This window comes from Marmota monax, unplaced genomic scaffold (genome assembly GCF_021218885.2).
Source record: "Marmota monax isolate L192 unplaced genomic scaffold, Marmota_monax_Labrador192_F-V1.1 WCK01_AAM20220418_F8-fsc00050, whole genome shotgun sequence".
Taxonomy (NCBI): Eukaryota; Metazoa; Chordata; class Mammalia; order Rodentia; family Sciuridae; genus Marmota; species Marmota monax.
Genome location: NW_026694552.1, coordinates 2035894 through 2051141, shown reverse-complemented (window position 1 = coordinate 2051141; position 15248 = coordinate 2035894). Strand labels below are relative to the sequence as shown.

Sequence of the window (15248 nt, the reverse complement as noted above, 5' to 3'; positions counted from 1 at the left end):
GGGTCATGGAAGGGAAAGGGGTGATGGTGGTCAAAGTTCAGTTTCATTTCAGAAGAAATAGATTCCAGTGATCATATTCCAGTGATTATATAGCATAGTGTTTATAGTTAATAATGATGCATTTTATATTTTTAAAGAGCTAAAAGAATGGTCTTTAAGAGGCTGGGGTTGTGGCTCAGTGGTAGAGCACTCACCTAGTTCTTGCAAGGCACTAGGTTTGATCCTCAGCACCACATAAAAATAAATAAATAAAATAAAGGTATTGTGTCCAACTATAACTAAGAAATTTTTTTAAAAAGAATGGTCTTTAAATGTTCTTACCGCAAAGAAAAAAAGAATTTGAGGTTATGAATATGATAATTAGCCCGATTTGTTTATTCCATAATGTATACTTGCACCAAACATTACACTGTACCCCATAATACATGAAAAATTATTTCTCAACTAAATATAAAATAAAACTTTAAAAATCCCCCTTGACACTTTTTTAGAGATGGAAGGAGTTGATAATAAGGGAAATGAACTTCTTAGTCACTTAATTTACATGTTGGAAGTAAATTAATTATCTGAATCCGAACCTAAGCTCACAACAACTATACCATACTGCCTCCTCTTGAATTTTATTTTTATTTTACAATACAATTAAGGTAACATTTAATAATTTTTTTTACATTTCTTGTGATGTTACAGTATATTTTTATTAAGTACATATATTTACTTTCAGTAAGTATTTATAAGCTAATGGGAAAATTTACCTTGAAAAAATATATATATGAAAGTTTCCCCTCTCAAGACAAAAGGAAAAGAATGAAACATGTTGCCAAACTCCTGGTTTGTCATGAGCTACTTAAAGGACTGGTTTCAATATTGCCTGACTTACAGTTCAGAAGAAAACAGCAGCATAATTTAAATCTCTGATTGAAAATCACAGTAGGAAGTAATGGGAGTGTAACTTAAGTGAAAACTGCTGGGGAACTGCTGACTCTTGGCAAATTAGGGCTAGAGATTATATGTAAAACAATACAATGGACTATCTCAGGCACCTAGTAGAAACAGAATTGAGATTTAGGAAAATTGATGCATTTGAAAGAAACCTGTATATTGTATAAAAACCTGTATATTGCATAAAAGCCTACACATAGGTTCACAGAAGTTGCGTAAACCGAAAAGTCCTGAAATCACATAAAGCCTTCTTGTTAGCAAGATAAGAAAAATACTTTTCCCACATATAGCCATTGTCCCAAGGCTGGAAGATGAGTTTTTTTTTCCCCCTAAGTACAAAATTTTCAATGAAACATATAATAAAAACAAAATAGAACAGTGACGCATGTTTTATTAAAAGGGGAAAAATAAATATCCACAAATAGACCCTAAAGAAGCACAAGTTTCAGATTTACTAGACAAAGAATTTGTTTAGAAATCTTTCACAAATATGCTCAAAGAGCTAATGGAAAACAGAAAACATTAAAGGAAATCAGAGAAGCAATATATGAACAAAATTGAAATATCAAAGAGGAGATGACAATTACAAAAAGAATAAATCAGAACTTCTGGGGTGTAAAAATACAATAACCTAAATGAAAAATACACTACAGGGTTCAACAATAAAGTTTTAAGTAGTGCAAGAAAGTCTGTGATCTTAAGAGTATGCATATTAAGCAGACCAGTGTTCATACAACTGGAATCTCCAAAGGAGAAATGAGAAAGGGTCACAGAGCTTCTTTAAAGTAAATGGTAGAGAGTTTCTCAAATTTGGATAAGACATATATTGACAAATACAATGAATTAATAGAACTCCAAGTTAGATAAAGCAAAATGATTCAGTTACAACCCCATCATAGTTAAGTTTTTGAAAGTCTGATATGATAAAGAGATCATCCTAAAAGCAGCAATATGAACCATAATGTAAAAAGAATCCTCAATAAAATTATTGTGTATTTTTCAGAAGAAACTTAGCAGAATAGAAAGCAGTGAGATGATATATTTAAAGTGCTGAAAATTTTTTAATCAACCATGAATTCTCTGTGAAAGAACATTGTCATTCTAAATTGAAGGATCTTTTGAAAACAGAACAGTAGCCATGTGTGGAGGTGCACATCTGTATTCCCAGTAGCTGAGGAGGCTGAGACTGGAGGCTTGCAAGTTCAAAGCCAGCCTCAACAGCTTAGTAAGGCCCCAAACAACTTAGCAAGACATTGTCTCAAAATAAAAAAAAATAAAATAAAAAGGGCTTGGAATGTGGCTCAGTGGTTAAGCATCCCTGTGTTTGATCCCTTTTACCAAAATTTAAAAAAGTAATAATAAAACAATTGGAGATGTAGCTAAGTGATCGTGCACCCCTTGTTTCAATCCCTATTACATAAAAGAATATGGTAATGAGTATACAATATATAAAAAGGAAATGTTATGTCCCTAACATTATCGGAGGGGCATAGCTATAAAATGAGTATAATTTTGCATATAAATAAACGTTAAATCAGTATTAGAGTACAATGAATTTTTATAATGTCATGATATTATAAGGAATTTCTTAGTAACTACCAAGAAAATATATATTGTGGCTCAGTGGTAGAGTGCTTGCCTAGCATGTATAAGGCACTGGGTTCAATCCCCAGCACCACATAGAAAACTAAATAAACAAATAAAAGTATTGTGTCTATCTATACCTAAAAATATAAAAAAGAAAATATATACATAGTACTCACAAATGAAAATGAGATGAGATTCTATATACTGCCTAACAAAGATTTGAAAAAAGAAGACTGATGAAGTAAATGAAAGACAAATCTATCTATCCATATATATATATATGACATTCAGGAAATAATACAATGAAAATGACAAATACTAATAAGTGTAAGTATAAATGAGTTAATCTCTTCAATCCCAAAGACATGCATTTGCCAGGTTCTTTAGGGAAAAAAAAATCCAAATATATCTTTGCTAAAATAAAGTCTATTCAGTATAATTTCTATGTAAATACATGGTATATATTAACAAATAGTGACATAGTGACCTGGGTTAATATACTCCTATACTTTAATCAAACAAGATATTTTTTTGTTTGTTTGTTTTTTTGTACCAAGGATTGAACCCAGGAGCACTTAACTACTGAACCACATCCCCAGACCATTTTTTTTTTATTTTAATACAAAGTCTTACTAAGTTGCCTTGAATTTGTGATCTTTCTGCCTCAGCCTCCCAAACCAACGGGACAAAATACATTTTAATGAAAAGACACCCACAAGAGACAGGGAGGGATATACTGATTAAAGGGTCATTTCACAAATAAAACAATTATGAAAGAAATATGCACAACACCACAGCTCCTAAAGAAAGTAAACAATTATTGACAGAATTGAAGGAGACTTAGATGGCTTTACTCTACTTTCAGAAGATTTAAATATCCCAATACACATAATCTACAGGAAAATCAGTTATAAGATCAATAATTTAATTACAGCCTTAGACAATATTATAATCTAGTGGACCTAAAAGATAAATACAGAACCATATACCCTGAAACTTTGCCAGCATAATGAGGGACTATATGAAAATATCTCAACTAACATCATATTGAAGGTTTTTCTTATGCTATTAGGAACAAGACAAGGATGCCTACTTTCACCATATTTTAGTCAGCTTTTTGGCTACTATGACTAAAAGACCCAACAAAAACAATTTTAGAGGAGAATAAGTTTATTTGGGGACTCATGGTTTCAGCAGTCTTAATTTGTAGACGGCCGGCTCCATTACTCTGGGCCTGAGGTGATGCAGAACATCATGGAAGACGGACATGACAGAGGAAAGCAACACAGGACATCACACCAGAAAGGAGAGAGAGAGAGAGTGCGCGCTCCACTCAACAAGCACAAAATGTATACTTCAGAGCCAATTCCCAAGGGACCCTCCTCCTCTAGCCACATTATCTGCCTATATAGTTACCACCACTTAATTCCCAACAAGAGATTAATGTACTAATAAGGTTCAGCTTCTCATAAACTAATCATTTCACCTTTAAAATTTCTCTTATTATCTCAAACATGAACATTTTGGGGACACGTAATATCTAAATCATAGCATTCAATCCTGGCCTCCAAAAAGCTCATGCTTATCTCACAATGCAAAATACATTTATTTAGTCTGTTTTCAAGAGTTCCCATATTATCAAAAGTCCAAGCATTGCTCAAAAGTCCAAGTTCAAAGTCTCCTCTGAGACTGAAGGCAAAATCTCAGTGTGAGCCTTTGTAAAACTCAAAAGCAAGGTTCATGTATCCAGTATATAAAAGCACATAGTAACATTTCCATTCCAAAATGGAGAAATAAGGGCATAGAAAGAAGGGGTGGGACCAATGTAAGACTAAAACCCAGCTGGGCAAGCAAATACTGTAGTTCTGGGTCCAGGTTCCAGGGCACATACCATCATGACAGTCTCTCCAAAGGGCTTGTATCTCCACACTTATGGTTTTCCTGATTGCAGCCCACATGACTCCTCTCTTGGCTTGTCCCTGCTCAATTCTTGCAGCTTTACTCAGCAGAAATTTCATGGTATTGGAATTTTTGATTTCAGGGAATCTCCACTGCAGTTTCTGTTTCCTTCTCACATCTTTGTGCTTAATGGCCTGCTCAGGGGCTGCCCACAGGAAATAGAACCTTACTGTCCTTTGCCTGACCTCCCAGGCCTTCCTTTGAAATCTCAGGAGACACCTCCATGACCACGTAACTCCAGCATCCTTCATTTCTACATGCAGTACTGGTACTACATAGTTGGTGCTAAGGTCTGCCACCACTTTGAGCACTAGCTAAGCCTCTATAGATGGTGACTGAAGCAGCCTATGAGTGCCTGGGTGGCTGAGTATGGTGAAACAACTTCCTAGCACCCCCTGCCCACATAGCATGTTCTACTCCTTTCTTCTCAAAAAAAATTTTTTTGGCACCCTTGAGCCTGAGATATGTGTGTCCTTGCCAATTTCAGAGATGCCCACAGCCATCTTTCCTATTGTTTCTGTGTAAAGTACTAGCAGCATATCTTTAGCGGTTGTTTTATCTTTAATTACAACAACTTCCTTAGTTCCAGTTTTACTCACAATTTACTGGGAAAATTTCAAGTTTTTCAAATCTATTTTCTTTGCTTTCTGCTCCTGATTATCACAATAATCTTGGCTACAAACTGCCAGCAATACTCATGCCACCCCTGAAGGCTCTGCTGTCTTGAAATTTCTTCTACAAGTTTAAGAAGTCTGTCAAGTTTAAATTCAGGCTTACAGAAAGTCTCAGGACATGAGCAAAATGTGGACAATTTTGCCAAACCATAACATGAGTAGTGTTTATTCCAATTTCAATTGCAATAGAGTCTTCCTTCTCTGTTGAAACCCCATGAGCCCACTTTTTACGACCTAGAGTCATATCAGCATTCTGCTATTATGAACTCTCATGAGAATCATCCACTCAGGTCAACCTATGACATTCTAAAGATTTTGTAGCTTGTATTTCTAAATTTTCCAAAATTCCTCCCACAAATTCCAAAAAGATCAAAAAGCTTTTGAATCACATGGTTAGGTTAGTCACAGCAATGACCCCACTGCTTGGTACCAATTTCTGTCCTAGTAAGCTTTTTTGCTACTGTAACTATAAGACCTGACAAGACACATTTTAGAGGAGGACAAGTTTATTTGGGGCCTCACAGTTTCAGAAGTCCTAGTTCATAGATGGCTGGCTCCATTGATCTGTGCCTGAGAGGATATAGAACATCATGGAAGAAGGACATGACAGAGGAAAGCAACACAGGGAAGAAGGGCATGACAGAGGAAAGCAACACAGGACATCACACCAGAAAGGGGGGGGGGGAGAGAGAGAGAGAGATCCAATCAACAAGCACAAAATGTATACTCCAGAGGCAATTCCCCAGGGACCCACTTCCTTTAGCCATACCATCTGCCTATATAGTTACCACCTACTTAACCCGTATCAGGTGATTGATTAATGCACTAATAAGGTTCAGCTTCTCATAACCCAATCATTTCATCTCTAAATTTTATTTAATTGTCTCACACATGAGCTTTTCGGGGACACCTAAATCTAAAACATAACACTCCTGTTCTTTTTAAAAATTTTCCTGGAAGTCTTTCCATAGTAGTTAGACCAATAAATAATCAAACATGTTTCATCTAATTGAAGAAGAAGAAAGATATATTTACTAACAAACTTAAACAGAAGTCTATTTAAAACCATTTAGGAAATGCAAATCCAAAAAACTAATGTAGCAGTTTGCATACACTAGGATGGCTATTATTAACAAAAGGGAAAAAGCCTAAAAAATAACATTTTTATTGAGCAGGTCTAGAAATGTAATTTTTTTAAGTTGGTGGGAATAAAAAATTGTGTAGCCACAGTGGAAAACAATATGGCAAGTCTTAAAAAATAGAACAGTACATTTACTCTATGATCCAGCAATTTCAATTCCAGGTATATTTATAGAATTGAAAGGAAGGATGTGAACAGATACTTGAAAATGCATGGTTATAGTGGCATTATTCATAATAGCCAAAATATGGAAACATCTGAAGGGTCCAACAATTGATGAGTGGATAAAAAAAATCTGATATTCAGTCTTAAAAAGAAGGAATTTTTACACATGCTACAATGAGGATTGACCATGTAGCCATTATGGTAGGAAAAGTATCCAATCACAAAACACAAATACTGAATGATTTCACTTATATGAGGCACTTAGAGTATTCAAATTCACAGAGGCAGAAAGTAGAATTGTGTTTGCTAGAGGAATGGAAAATGAGAGTTGGCTGTTTAATGATTATAGAGTTTCAGTTTCACAAGAAGAAAAAATCTCTAGAGATTTGTTGCAAAGTAATGTGTACATAATACCACTGACTGTTCACTCAAAATAATTAAAATGTTTTATAAGTATTTTACAATTTTTTAAGTTGAAGAAGACTAGGTGTCAGAGTAATATGATATGAAAGTCTCACAAAATTGCTAGGTTTGAATACAGGAGGGGAACATAAGCATCTAGCTCTAGATCCTTCTGAAAGTAATGTAGCTCTGCCAACACCTTTGGTTTAAATCAGTGAAATGCATTTTCAGACTTTTGTCTTCCAAGAACTATAAGAAAATAAGTTTGAGTTATTTTAAGCTAAATAAACAACAACAACAAAAAGACTAAACATAGAACTACTCTATTAGCCTGCAGATCAAGAGATCAAGTTTTAGGTATATTTAAAAATAATTAAAAGCCAAAATCTGAACAGATAATTGTGCATCGATATTTATAACATTGTTAGTTAAAAAATCTACATGTAGAAAGAACCAAAATGACCATTGACATATTCATGGGTAAACAAATTTTGGTATATTCATACAAATAACTCTTACTTGGCCATAAAAAGGAAGACCATGAATGAAATTTAAAAATACATGTTTTATGAACTAAAACCATCACAAATTGGTAAATACTATATTGTACACTTAAATGAGATACCTATAATGGTCACATTCATAGAGACAGAAAATAGAATGGAGGTTGCCAGAAGCTGGGGGGAGAAGGGAATGGTGAGTTATTATTAAATGAGTACAGAGTTTTGAATAATAAAAAATATATATTATGGACATGGACGTTAGTATTGGTTGCAAAACAATATGAATGTAATTAATGCCACTGAACCATATACTTACAATGGTGAATATGGTAAATTTTAGGTTATGTACATTTTGCTACACATTTAAAAAATCAGGAATAACATAATACAAATCCATTCTCAAGTAATACTTACAATCTATGTCAGGAAACTGAACTGATTGTGTTTTTAAAATGGTTAGGAGTTTGAAGATTCTTACCTGCATTCTGAGATTATTAAGAAACCAAATAACTGGCTTTATTCACTGTCACAGCATTCTGGGCTATGACAGTGAATAAAGCACAAAAGTTTTCCACATTAATTTTATAGAATCTGATATTTCATTGTTATTTAGTATGTTTCTTGGATAAATGCATGGATAAATCCAAATTACCTTTTTAAATTAATTTTTTAGTTGTAGTTGGACACAATACCTTTATTTTATTTACTTATTTTTATGTAGTGCTTAGGATTGAACCCAGTGTCTCGCATGTGCTAGGCGAGCACTCTACCACTGAGCCATGACCTCAGCCCCGCAAATTAACTTTTATATTACTATTCACTTGTATATTTCTTTATGTTCCTAAATTTTAGTGTTAGTTGATTGAGGACAGATACTTTGACTCTTTTTTTTTTTTAAGAGAGAGAGAGAGAGAGAGAGAGAGAGAGAGAGAGAGAGAGAGAATTTTAATATTTATTTTTCAGTTTTCAGCGGACACAACATCTTTGTTTGTATGTGGTGCTGAGGATCGAACCCGGGCCGCATGCATGCCAGGCAAGCGCGCTACCGCTTGAGCCACATCCCCAGCCTAACTTTGACTCTTTTAGTTATTTCTATAGAAGGTAAATGTAAAAAGAGTAATACAAATCATTATAAATTTTCAAATGAAGGGGAACATTACATATTTGAACTATTTGAGGCAGAAGAAACTGCCTCAGTAAATAAATATGGAGTGAGAAATTGCACAGAGACAAAAATTGAATCAGCAATGTAATGAGATAAAGTACAAGGGATAGTCAAAGAATTAGTAGAAAATAGCATACACTATGTAAAGGAAGATGTGATAGGGAGTATAAATTGAGGCTATGTTGTAGTTGTAAGGTAAGAAGTTTGTATTTAACCTGGTTAATAATTGTGAACTGTTTAATTGTTTTGAAAATCAAATGGATTCATGGAGGTATGTTTTACTAACAGTAATCCAGCAATATCTTACAGATCATTTAGAGAACAGAAAGTCATAAGTATGAATATTAATTGAAAAGCTGTAGAAAGGAATCAGAGCTTACATCAGGCTTACAACAATTCATAGAAAAAAGAAATTAGAGAAAGTAAACTAAAATTTTTGGTTGTCATTTACTTTTATATACTTTCATAAATATTTAGAACAAATCTGGAAAGTAAATTAATTATTGTTAGTTGTATAAAGAAAAAGATTTGGTGGCTGGGGATATGGCTCAGTTGGTAGAAGTTGGTAGAGTGCTTTGTTCACATGCACAAGGCCCTGGGTTCAATCCCCAGCACCATAAAAAAAAAAGAAAAAGAAAGATTGCCGCAGTCTGGCTGGGCACAATCAGGAGCCACTTGTCAAAAGAAACTAACTTTATTTTTAGAACCACACACGACAAACAAAATAGTCTCTCAGGAAAAACCCTCAGAGCCTCAAGTGCCACCACCGGCTTTCCCCAAGCCTCTCTCTCCCACAAGCTTCTCTCCACCTCCCACAATCCTCCTGCTCTTGAGGCCGATTGGCTGGGTCACGTGGGCGGAGCCAAAAAAGTCCCCCAATGAGCAGCTCCGTGGTCTGAAAGGGCAGGGAAACAGTCCAATGAGCATCACCGCAGAGGAGCCAATCAGCTAGATGTTGCTGGGGCCGAGGAGCCAATCAGCTAGATGTTGCTGGGGCCGCTGTGAGCCAATCATCAGCCAGCAGCTGGAAGTTTGCTGGCAGCTGGAAGTTTGCTGGGGCCCCTTTGGCTGTGGCTCTCAACAAAAGATTCCACGGGATTAATTAATTTGCTTAAACTCACAGACCTAGTAGTAGCAGAGGTATGGTACAAGCCTAATATTTTGTTATAAAATGCATAATCTTTTCACCATACCATACTTCATGAACCACAGTATAAAAAAATTTGAATAATTTATTATGGGTCAAATAGGAGAATGAGGTGTATCATATAACTCTTAACTTTGGAAGGAAAAGATGGAGCTACTCTTTGACATACTAAGTTTCACATACTAAGTTAAATCTTCCGGTAGAAGTGACAGACTGGCCATTGGAAATGTCTTTAGCGTAACAGAGAGGATTTTTATAAAGATTAGAATTCATAGGCATTTGATTAATAGTTAGTCATGACAGTGGATTAAATTCAAAGAGGAAAGAGAGAGCTAAAAATACAATCTTCAGGATCTGGACATTTTGGAAATTGGGAGAGAAAGAGAGGCTGGTAGAATATATATATATATATATATATATGCATGTCATAGAAACCAGAGAGGAGACAGATTCAAATAAGAGGGCACTGAAAATAATATTAAGACAATGGGATCTGATTACAGGAAGAGGGACTCTAATACACATTTTCATATAGAATTTTAACTGGGATTTCAACATGTACTCAGATATATGGTTTTAACATTTTTCCAAAGATTTTCATTAGCCTTAATTTTAATGTGTGGGACTATTACATAAACATGTTTATAGTAAGCTTTGAATTGTATCTGAAAGTGCTTAAAGCAATATTTCTAACAATGGTCTTTGGACTCTCAGTCTCTCACAAGCCCATTTAAATACAGAGCATTTCCTTAGAGGAATGTGGTTTTTAAATTTTACAACACATTTTTTGTTTGGTACTGGGAATTGAATCTAGAGCCTCTTAACCATGGAGACACATCCATTTTTACTTTTTATCTTTAGAGAAGGTCTCAATAAGTTGTTTAGGGCCTCACTAAGTTGCTGAGGCTGGCTTTGAATTTGTGATCCTCCTGCCTCAATTTCCCTAATTGCTGGGATTACAGGCATGCACCACAACCTCCGGTACACTGTGAATTTTTTAAGGATATGTTATTTTATTTTTCATTGACGTCTATGCCAAGAACACTATAGAATAATTGTATTTTGGCCATCAATTTTTGCCATATTTCAATTTTTACTTGTTTTAAAAATCTCATTGCAGTTCAATTATAGTACCATCCTGAGTTTAGACTCCAAGGGGAAAATAGTTTTTATTCAAGTTGGTGATGATCTTGTTAAGTGCTGCCTAAGAACAAACATTATAAATACCTAGTGCACTAAAGTAATATTTGAATTTTAATATTAAAACTCAAGTTATTAGGTTAGTGTATATACATGTATTCTCTTACTCTGATGAGACCCTAGAAGCAGTCATACCTAATAAATTAAGCACACCTAGTACCCAGATGTTGATTTCTAATATAATTAACCAATGAAAAGAACTTAGGATCCTTGCTGAAATGTCTGATTATACTTTAAAAAAGTAAGATTATGGCAACTTATAGTGTCAGGCAGTAAGGGAAATCTAACAATAATTCTGTGATAATAAAATATGTCAAAGGGACAGATGAGCCAGTTGTAAGAGCTGCTAATGTTTAAACCTTGAATGATTTAAGCAACAGAATGAATGAAGCAGTATTAGTTTTTAAACCAAATTATACAGGAAAAGTCCATGAGCTGATATTTATATAAATACATCATACATTTATATATATGTACATAAATATGTTTATATTATGTAATTTTATTACTCTTCCAGAGAAAAATGTATATTAACTTATAAAAATTCAATGTAAGAATTTTTAAAACATTATATATTTATGTAAGTAAATCTTGTCAGTTAACTTAAGACTTAACTTTGTACAGAAATCTTTCATTTCCATTATTTCATTTGGTTCTTAGAAGAGTCTTGTACCATAAACATAATTGCTGGTAGTCTTAATATTATTTTCATCCCCATTTTGTAGGATAAAGTTAATAATTAACAAAGATAATGTGACTTGGCTAAGATCACTCATCAAGTATATAGCAAATACTGGACTTCAATTTAAATTTAAGTATTCCGCCTCCAGATCATAGGATCTTTTTCATTCCATCATCTGCCTCCCATGTTATATCCTGTAGTTACTATACAATAAGACAATGGGACAAATATTCTCTAATGCAGTGGTTTCCATTATAACCTCTGATTTGACATTATGGTATCTAAACTGGAGACATGAGAATCATACTTTATGAGCTCTAGGTAATTACTATGATTAGATAGGCAAGTATCAATGTACTAGCTTTCCTGGTGGTGATCATTACATTCTCCTTAGATAATAACCAAGAGTATATTATAATTTTTTGCTTTATTTTGTATCTTTAGATTAATATATTTGCTGTATTTTGAATGCTAGTATTTTGATTTACTCATATCTCTGAGCACTGACTTCTTATTTTTTAAATATTTTTAATTGTAGATGGACACAGTACCTTTATTTCCTTTATTTATTTTTATGTAGTTGCTGAGGATTGAACCCAGTTTTTCACAAATGCTAAGCAAGCGCTCTACCACTGAGCTACATTCTTAGCCTTGATTTCTTATTTCTTGATTTGACAAAAGAGTTGTGTCTGTATTTTGAAGCATAAGGAACTTATGTGTGGTTCAAATTTATTGGATTTTTAGATTCTTAAAAACCTGCATTTTGATTATGAAATAAATTTCAGATATAGAATAATTTCATTGTGTCCAAATAAGAGCATCCTAAACTAGCTTTAATCCTTGTCCAAGTTAGGCTGATTAAAAAAAAAAATAAGAAAATAAAATTGTTCCGTCACCAAAACTTGCCAAACATACCTCTTCTTTAGAAAGTTTCACATAATTGCTGTATACATGATGGTAACTAAGATAACAAAACACTGAATGCTTGATTGAAAAAATTAATGTGAATTTAACCATTACAGTTGCAGAGGAAATATTAAAATAATGTGAGTTAAATATAACCTGAATGTTTTCCTTTCAGTGGTTCCAAGGGATTTTTTCCTTTCTAGAATTAGTAAAGAAGATTGCCTCTAATGGGAAAATATAGGAAATTATTAGGCTATCCATATCATATGTTAAAGAAAAAGAGTTAAATTTAGCAATGTTTATTTGAGAAAAAAAAGGTTGTAGAACAGATTAAATTCTATATGAAGATGATTTAGAATGTCTTACCTCCAATGTGGTAAGCTATATTTATAGGCAGAAAACCAGGAAAGAGCATAGAGATGTTATCTGATTGGTGTAGTTCAGCCCATTCCTCATTTGATCATAATTTTCCTGCCTTTTTTTCCTGAGATTGCCTGAAGGTCCATCCTGCTATATTTGGATAGGTCTCAGTCACTTGATTTCAAGGTTACTATTTATTTGCATAGCAAGCTATGGTTCAGTTCTCTATGAATGGAGGCCACTGTTGGGACAAAATTTATCATCAAAGTATGGAGATTGGTTTAATCCAATCTTAATTTAACACACGGTACCCTGGTTGTTAATACATTATTGTAACTTAAAAATTCTTTAAAGTCAAGAAGATTCAGAGAGGAATCATTTATTTGAGTTATATATATAGAGAGTAATATCACCGTGGATCAGTTTTCTGTAAAACAACATAGGCTGTGTTAGAGTTGGGAAATTTAAAGCTAATCCTAATTGTTGGTTGGAATATGATGCCTGGAAACAAGAAAGGTAATGAGCAATATATTTAATTCTGTTCATTCAACAATCAAATTTGTAAAACTCTACCAATTATAAGACTGTGTGTGTTTCTATAGGCATTTAGATTCCTCCACTGTGTGAAATTCAAAATACACTAGTACAGCTTACATTATTATAAATACCACAGTGATCACATTTTCCTAAATATTAAGCAATAAATAGTGGAAATACATCAAGTTTTCTCATAAGATTGACATATTGTAAAGAAAGTTACAAGGACTTTCAGGGCTAAAAAATCTTCGAGAAATATTTCTGAAGGTTAATGAGTAGCTCATAGACAAAAGTGGAATGAAAAAAATTTAATTATTTTGAAGAATGTCTAAAGGTTATGTGTCCTGTGACATAAATTTGATACCCATTTAGATTCAAAGAACAGTGGTATTTTCATGATTATATTTGTGCATATAATAGTTTTTACTAGGGTAAAGCATTCATGATTATGATTACATTCCAAATATAAATACTAACCATAACTCTTCACTTTAATGGAGAGTGAGACAGTAATCATATGAACATATTTAAGATTATAGAGCTAATTTTAATTTTACTTTAATCCAAAATATTGTTTTCTGAAGATTACATGCCTAAATTTCTACTAGTGTTGCAGGATTCTCCACAGAGAGATAGGAAACTGGTTTATTAATCCCAGCACTGGCACAGTGGATTCATATCCAGAGGCTGAACACTATGCACAGCCAGGGATTGCCTTACATACCCCCATTACATGTTAGCTGCTTTTTCTTCCCTATATGGCAACGTACATTCTGATTAAGTATTCTATACTATAGAGTTAGAACAGAATTGGACAGTGTCACCCCATAACAGAGTTGCAACAGAGTTGTGGCAGTGTTACCATAGAGTTAGAGCAGAGTTGCACATGCACATTGAATATACCATGTTGCTTTCTCTTTGTTTTTGGAGTATATGCACATAGCTACTGAGTGTGTCAAGATGCTTTCTCTTTATTCTGAGAGAGCCCTTACCACACTAGCTATGTGAATCTCTCTAGGAGAAAAAAAATGCAATTCTTATAAAATGTTATGATAAACTATATTTTCATTCTTTCTTACCTTTCAGACTGTATTCACAGTATACTGAAGAAATGAATACCTCCAGGTCTGAGGAGCAATACCACGCTAAAAACCATGCGGAGCAAACTCTCTGTAAAATGGAGAACTACTTGAAAGAGAAACAACTGTGTGATGTACTACTCATTGCTGGACACCTCAGAATTCCAGCACATCGGTAAGTATACTTATGCAGACAGAACATATGGTCAGTAGGGCCAACATGAATGAGGGAGAATAAGCAAATTGCTCATAAATTGGAACACTGGACAAATAGATTTATTTTCCCACATTGAAAAAAAAAACATTATATGATCCATTTCTTCATGCAATGTTTAGAAGAACCAAAGTTCAGAGAGATTATTGAAGGAAACAACACAAACTCTCTGAAAGAAGACCAGTTTACTTATCTGGCCTTTCTAACTTCATTACATTTTATAGAATTATGAAAGATCTATGCAAATTCCAAACTGACCAGATTTACAAACTTATTGAAGAATGAATTTCATCTTTTTGGTGAGATTATCAATTTGATTTCAGTTCTTATGAAACATTACTATTTATAGGTTGGTTCTCAGTGCAGTGTCTGATTATTTTGCTGCCATGTTCACTAATGACGTGCTTGAAGCCAAACAAGAAGAGGTCAGAATGGAAGGAGTAGATCCAAACGCACTTAACTCCTTGGTGCAATACGCTTATACAGGTAAGTTCTGACATGAATTAACTCATTATAATTCTGCATTATATAAACTGTATTATTATTATTTTCAATCTACTGAGGATAGATGAGTTAAGTAACCTT

The 15248-nt window shown here is 33.8% G+C and overlaps 1 protein-coding gene across 3 annotated transcripts in view; it reads left to right on the top strand.

Moving 5' to 3' along the window:
* The window catches only part of Klhl4 (kelch like family member 4), a 102747-nt gene that overhangs the window by 41921 nt on the left and 45578 nt on the right, over nucleotides 1-15248 (top strand). For all 3 annotated transcript variants that reach the window (XM_058571600.1, XM_046420856.2, XM_046420857.2), the window contains exons 2-3: nucleotides 14457-14624; nucleotides 15013-15149. In XM_058571600.1, coding sequence (XP_058427583.1) covers nucleotides 14457-14624; nucleotides 15013-15149 — 305 coding nt within the window. The remainder of the gene's footprint in view (nucleotides 1-14456; nucleotides 14625-15012; nucleotides 15150-15248) is intronic.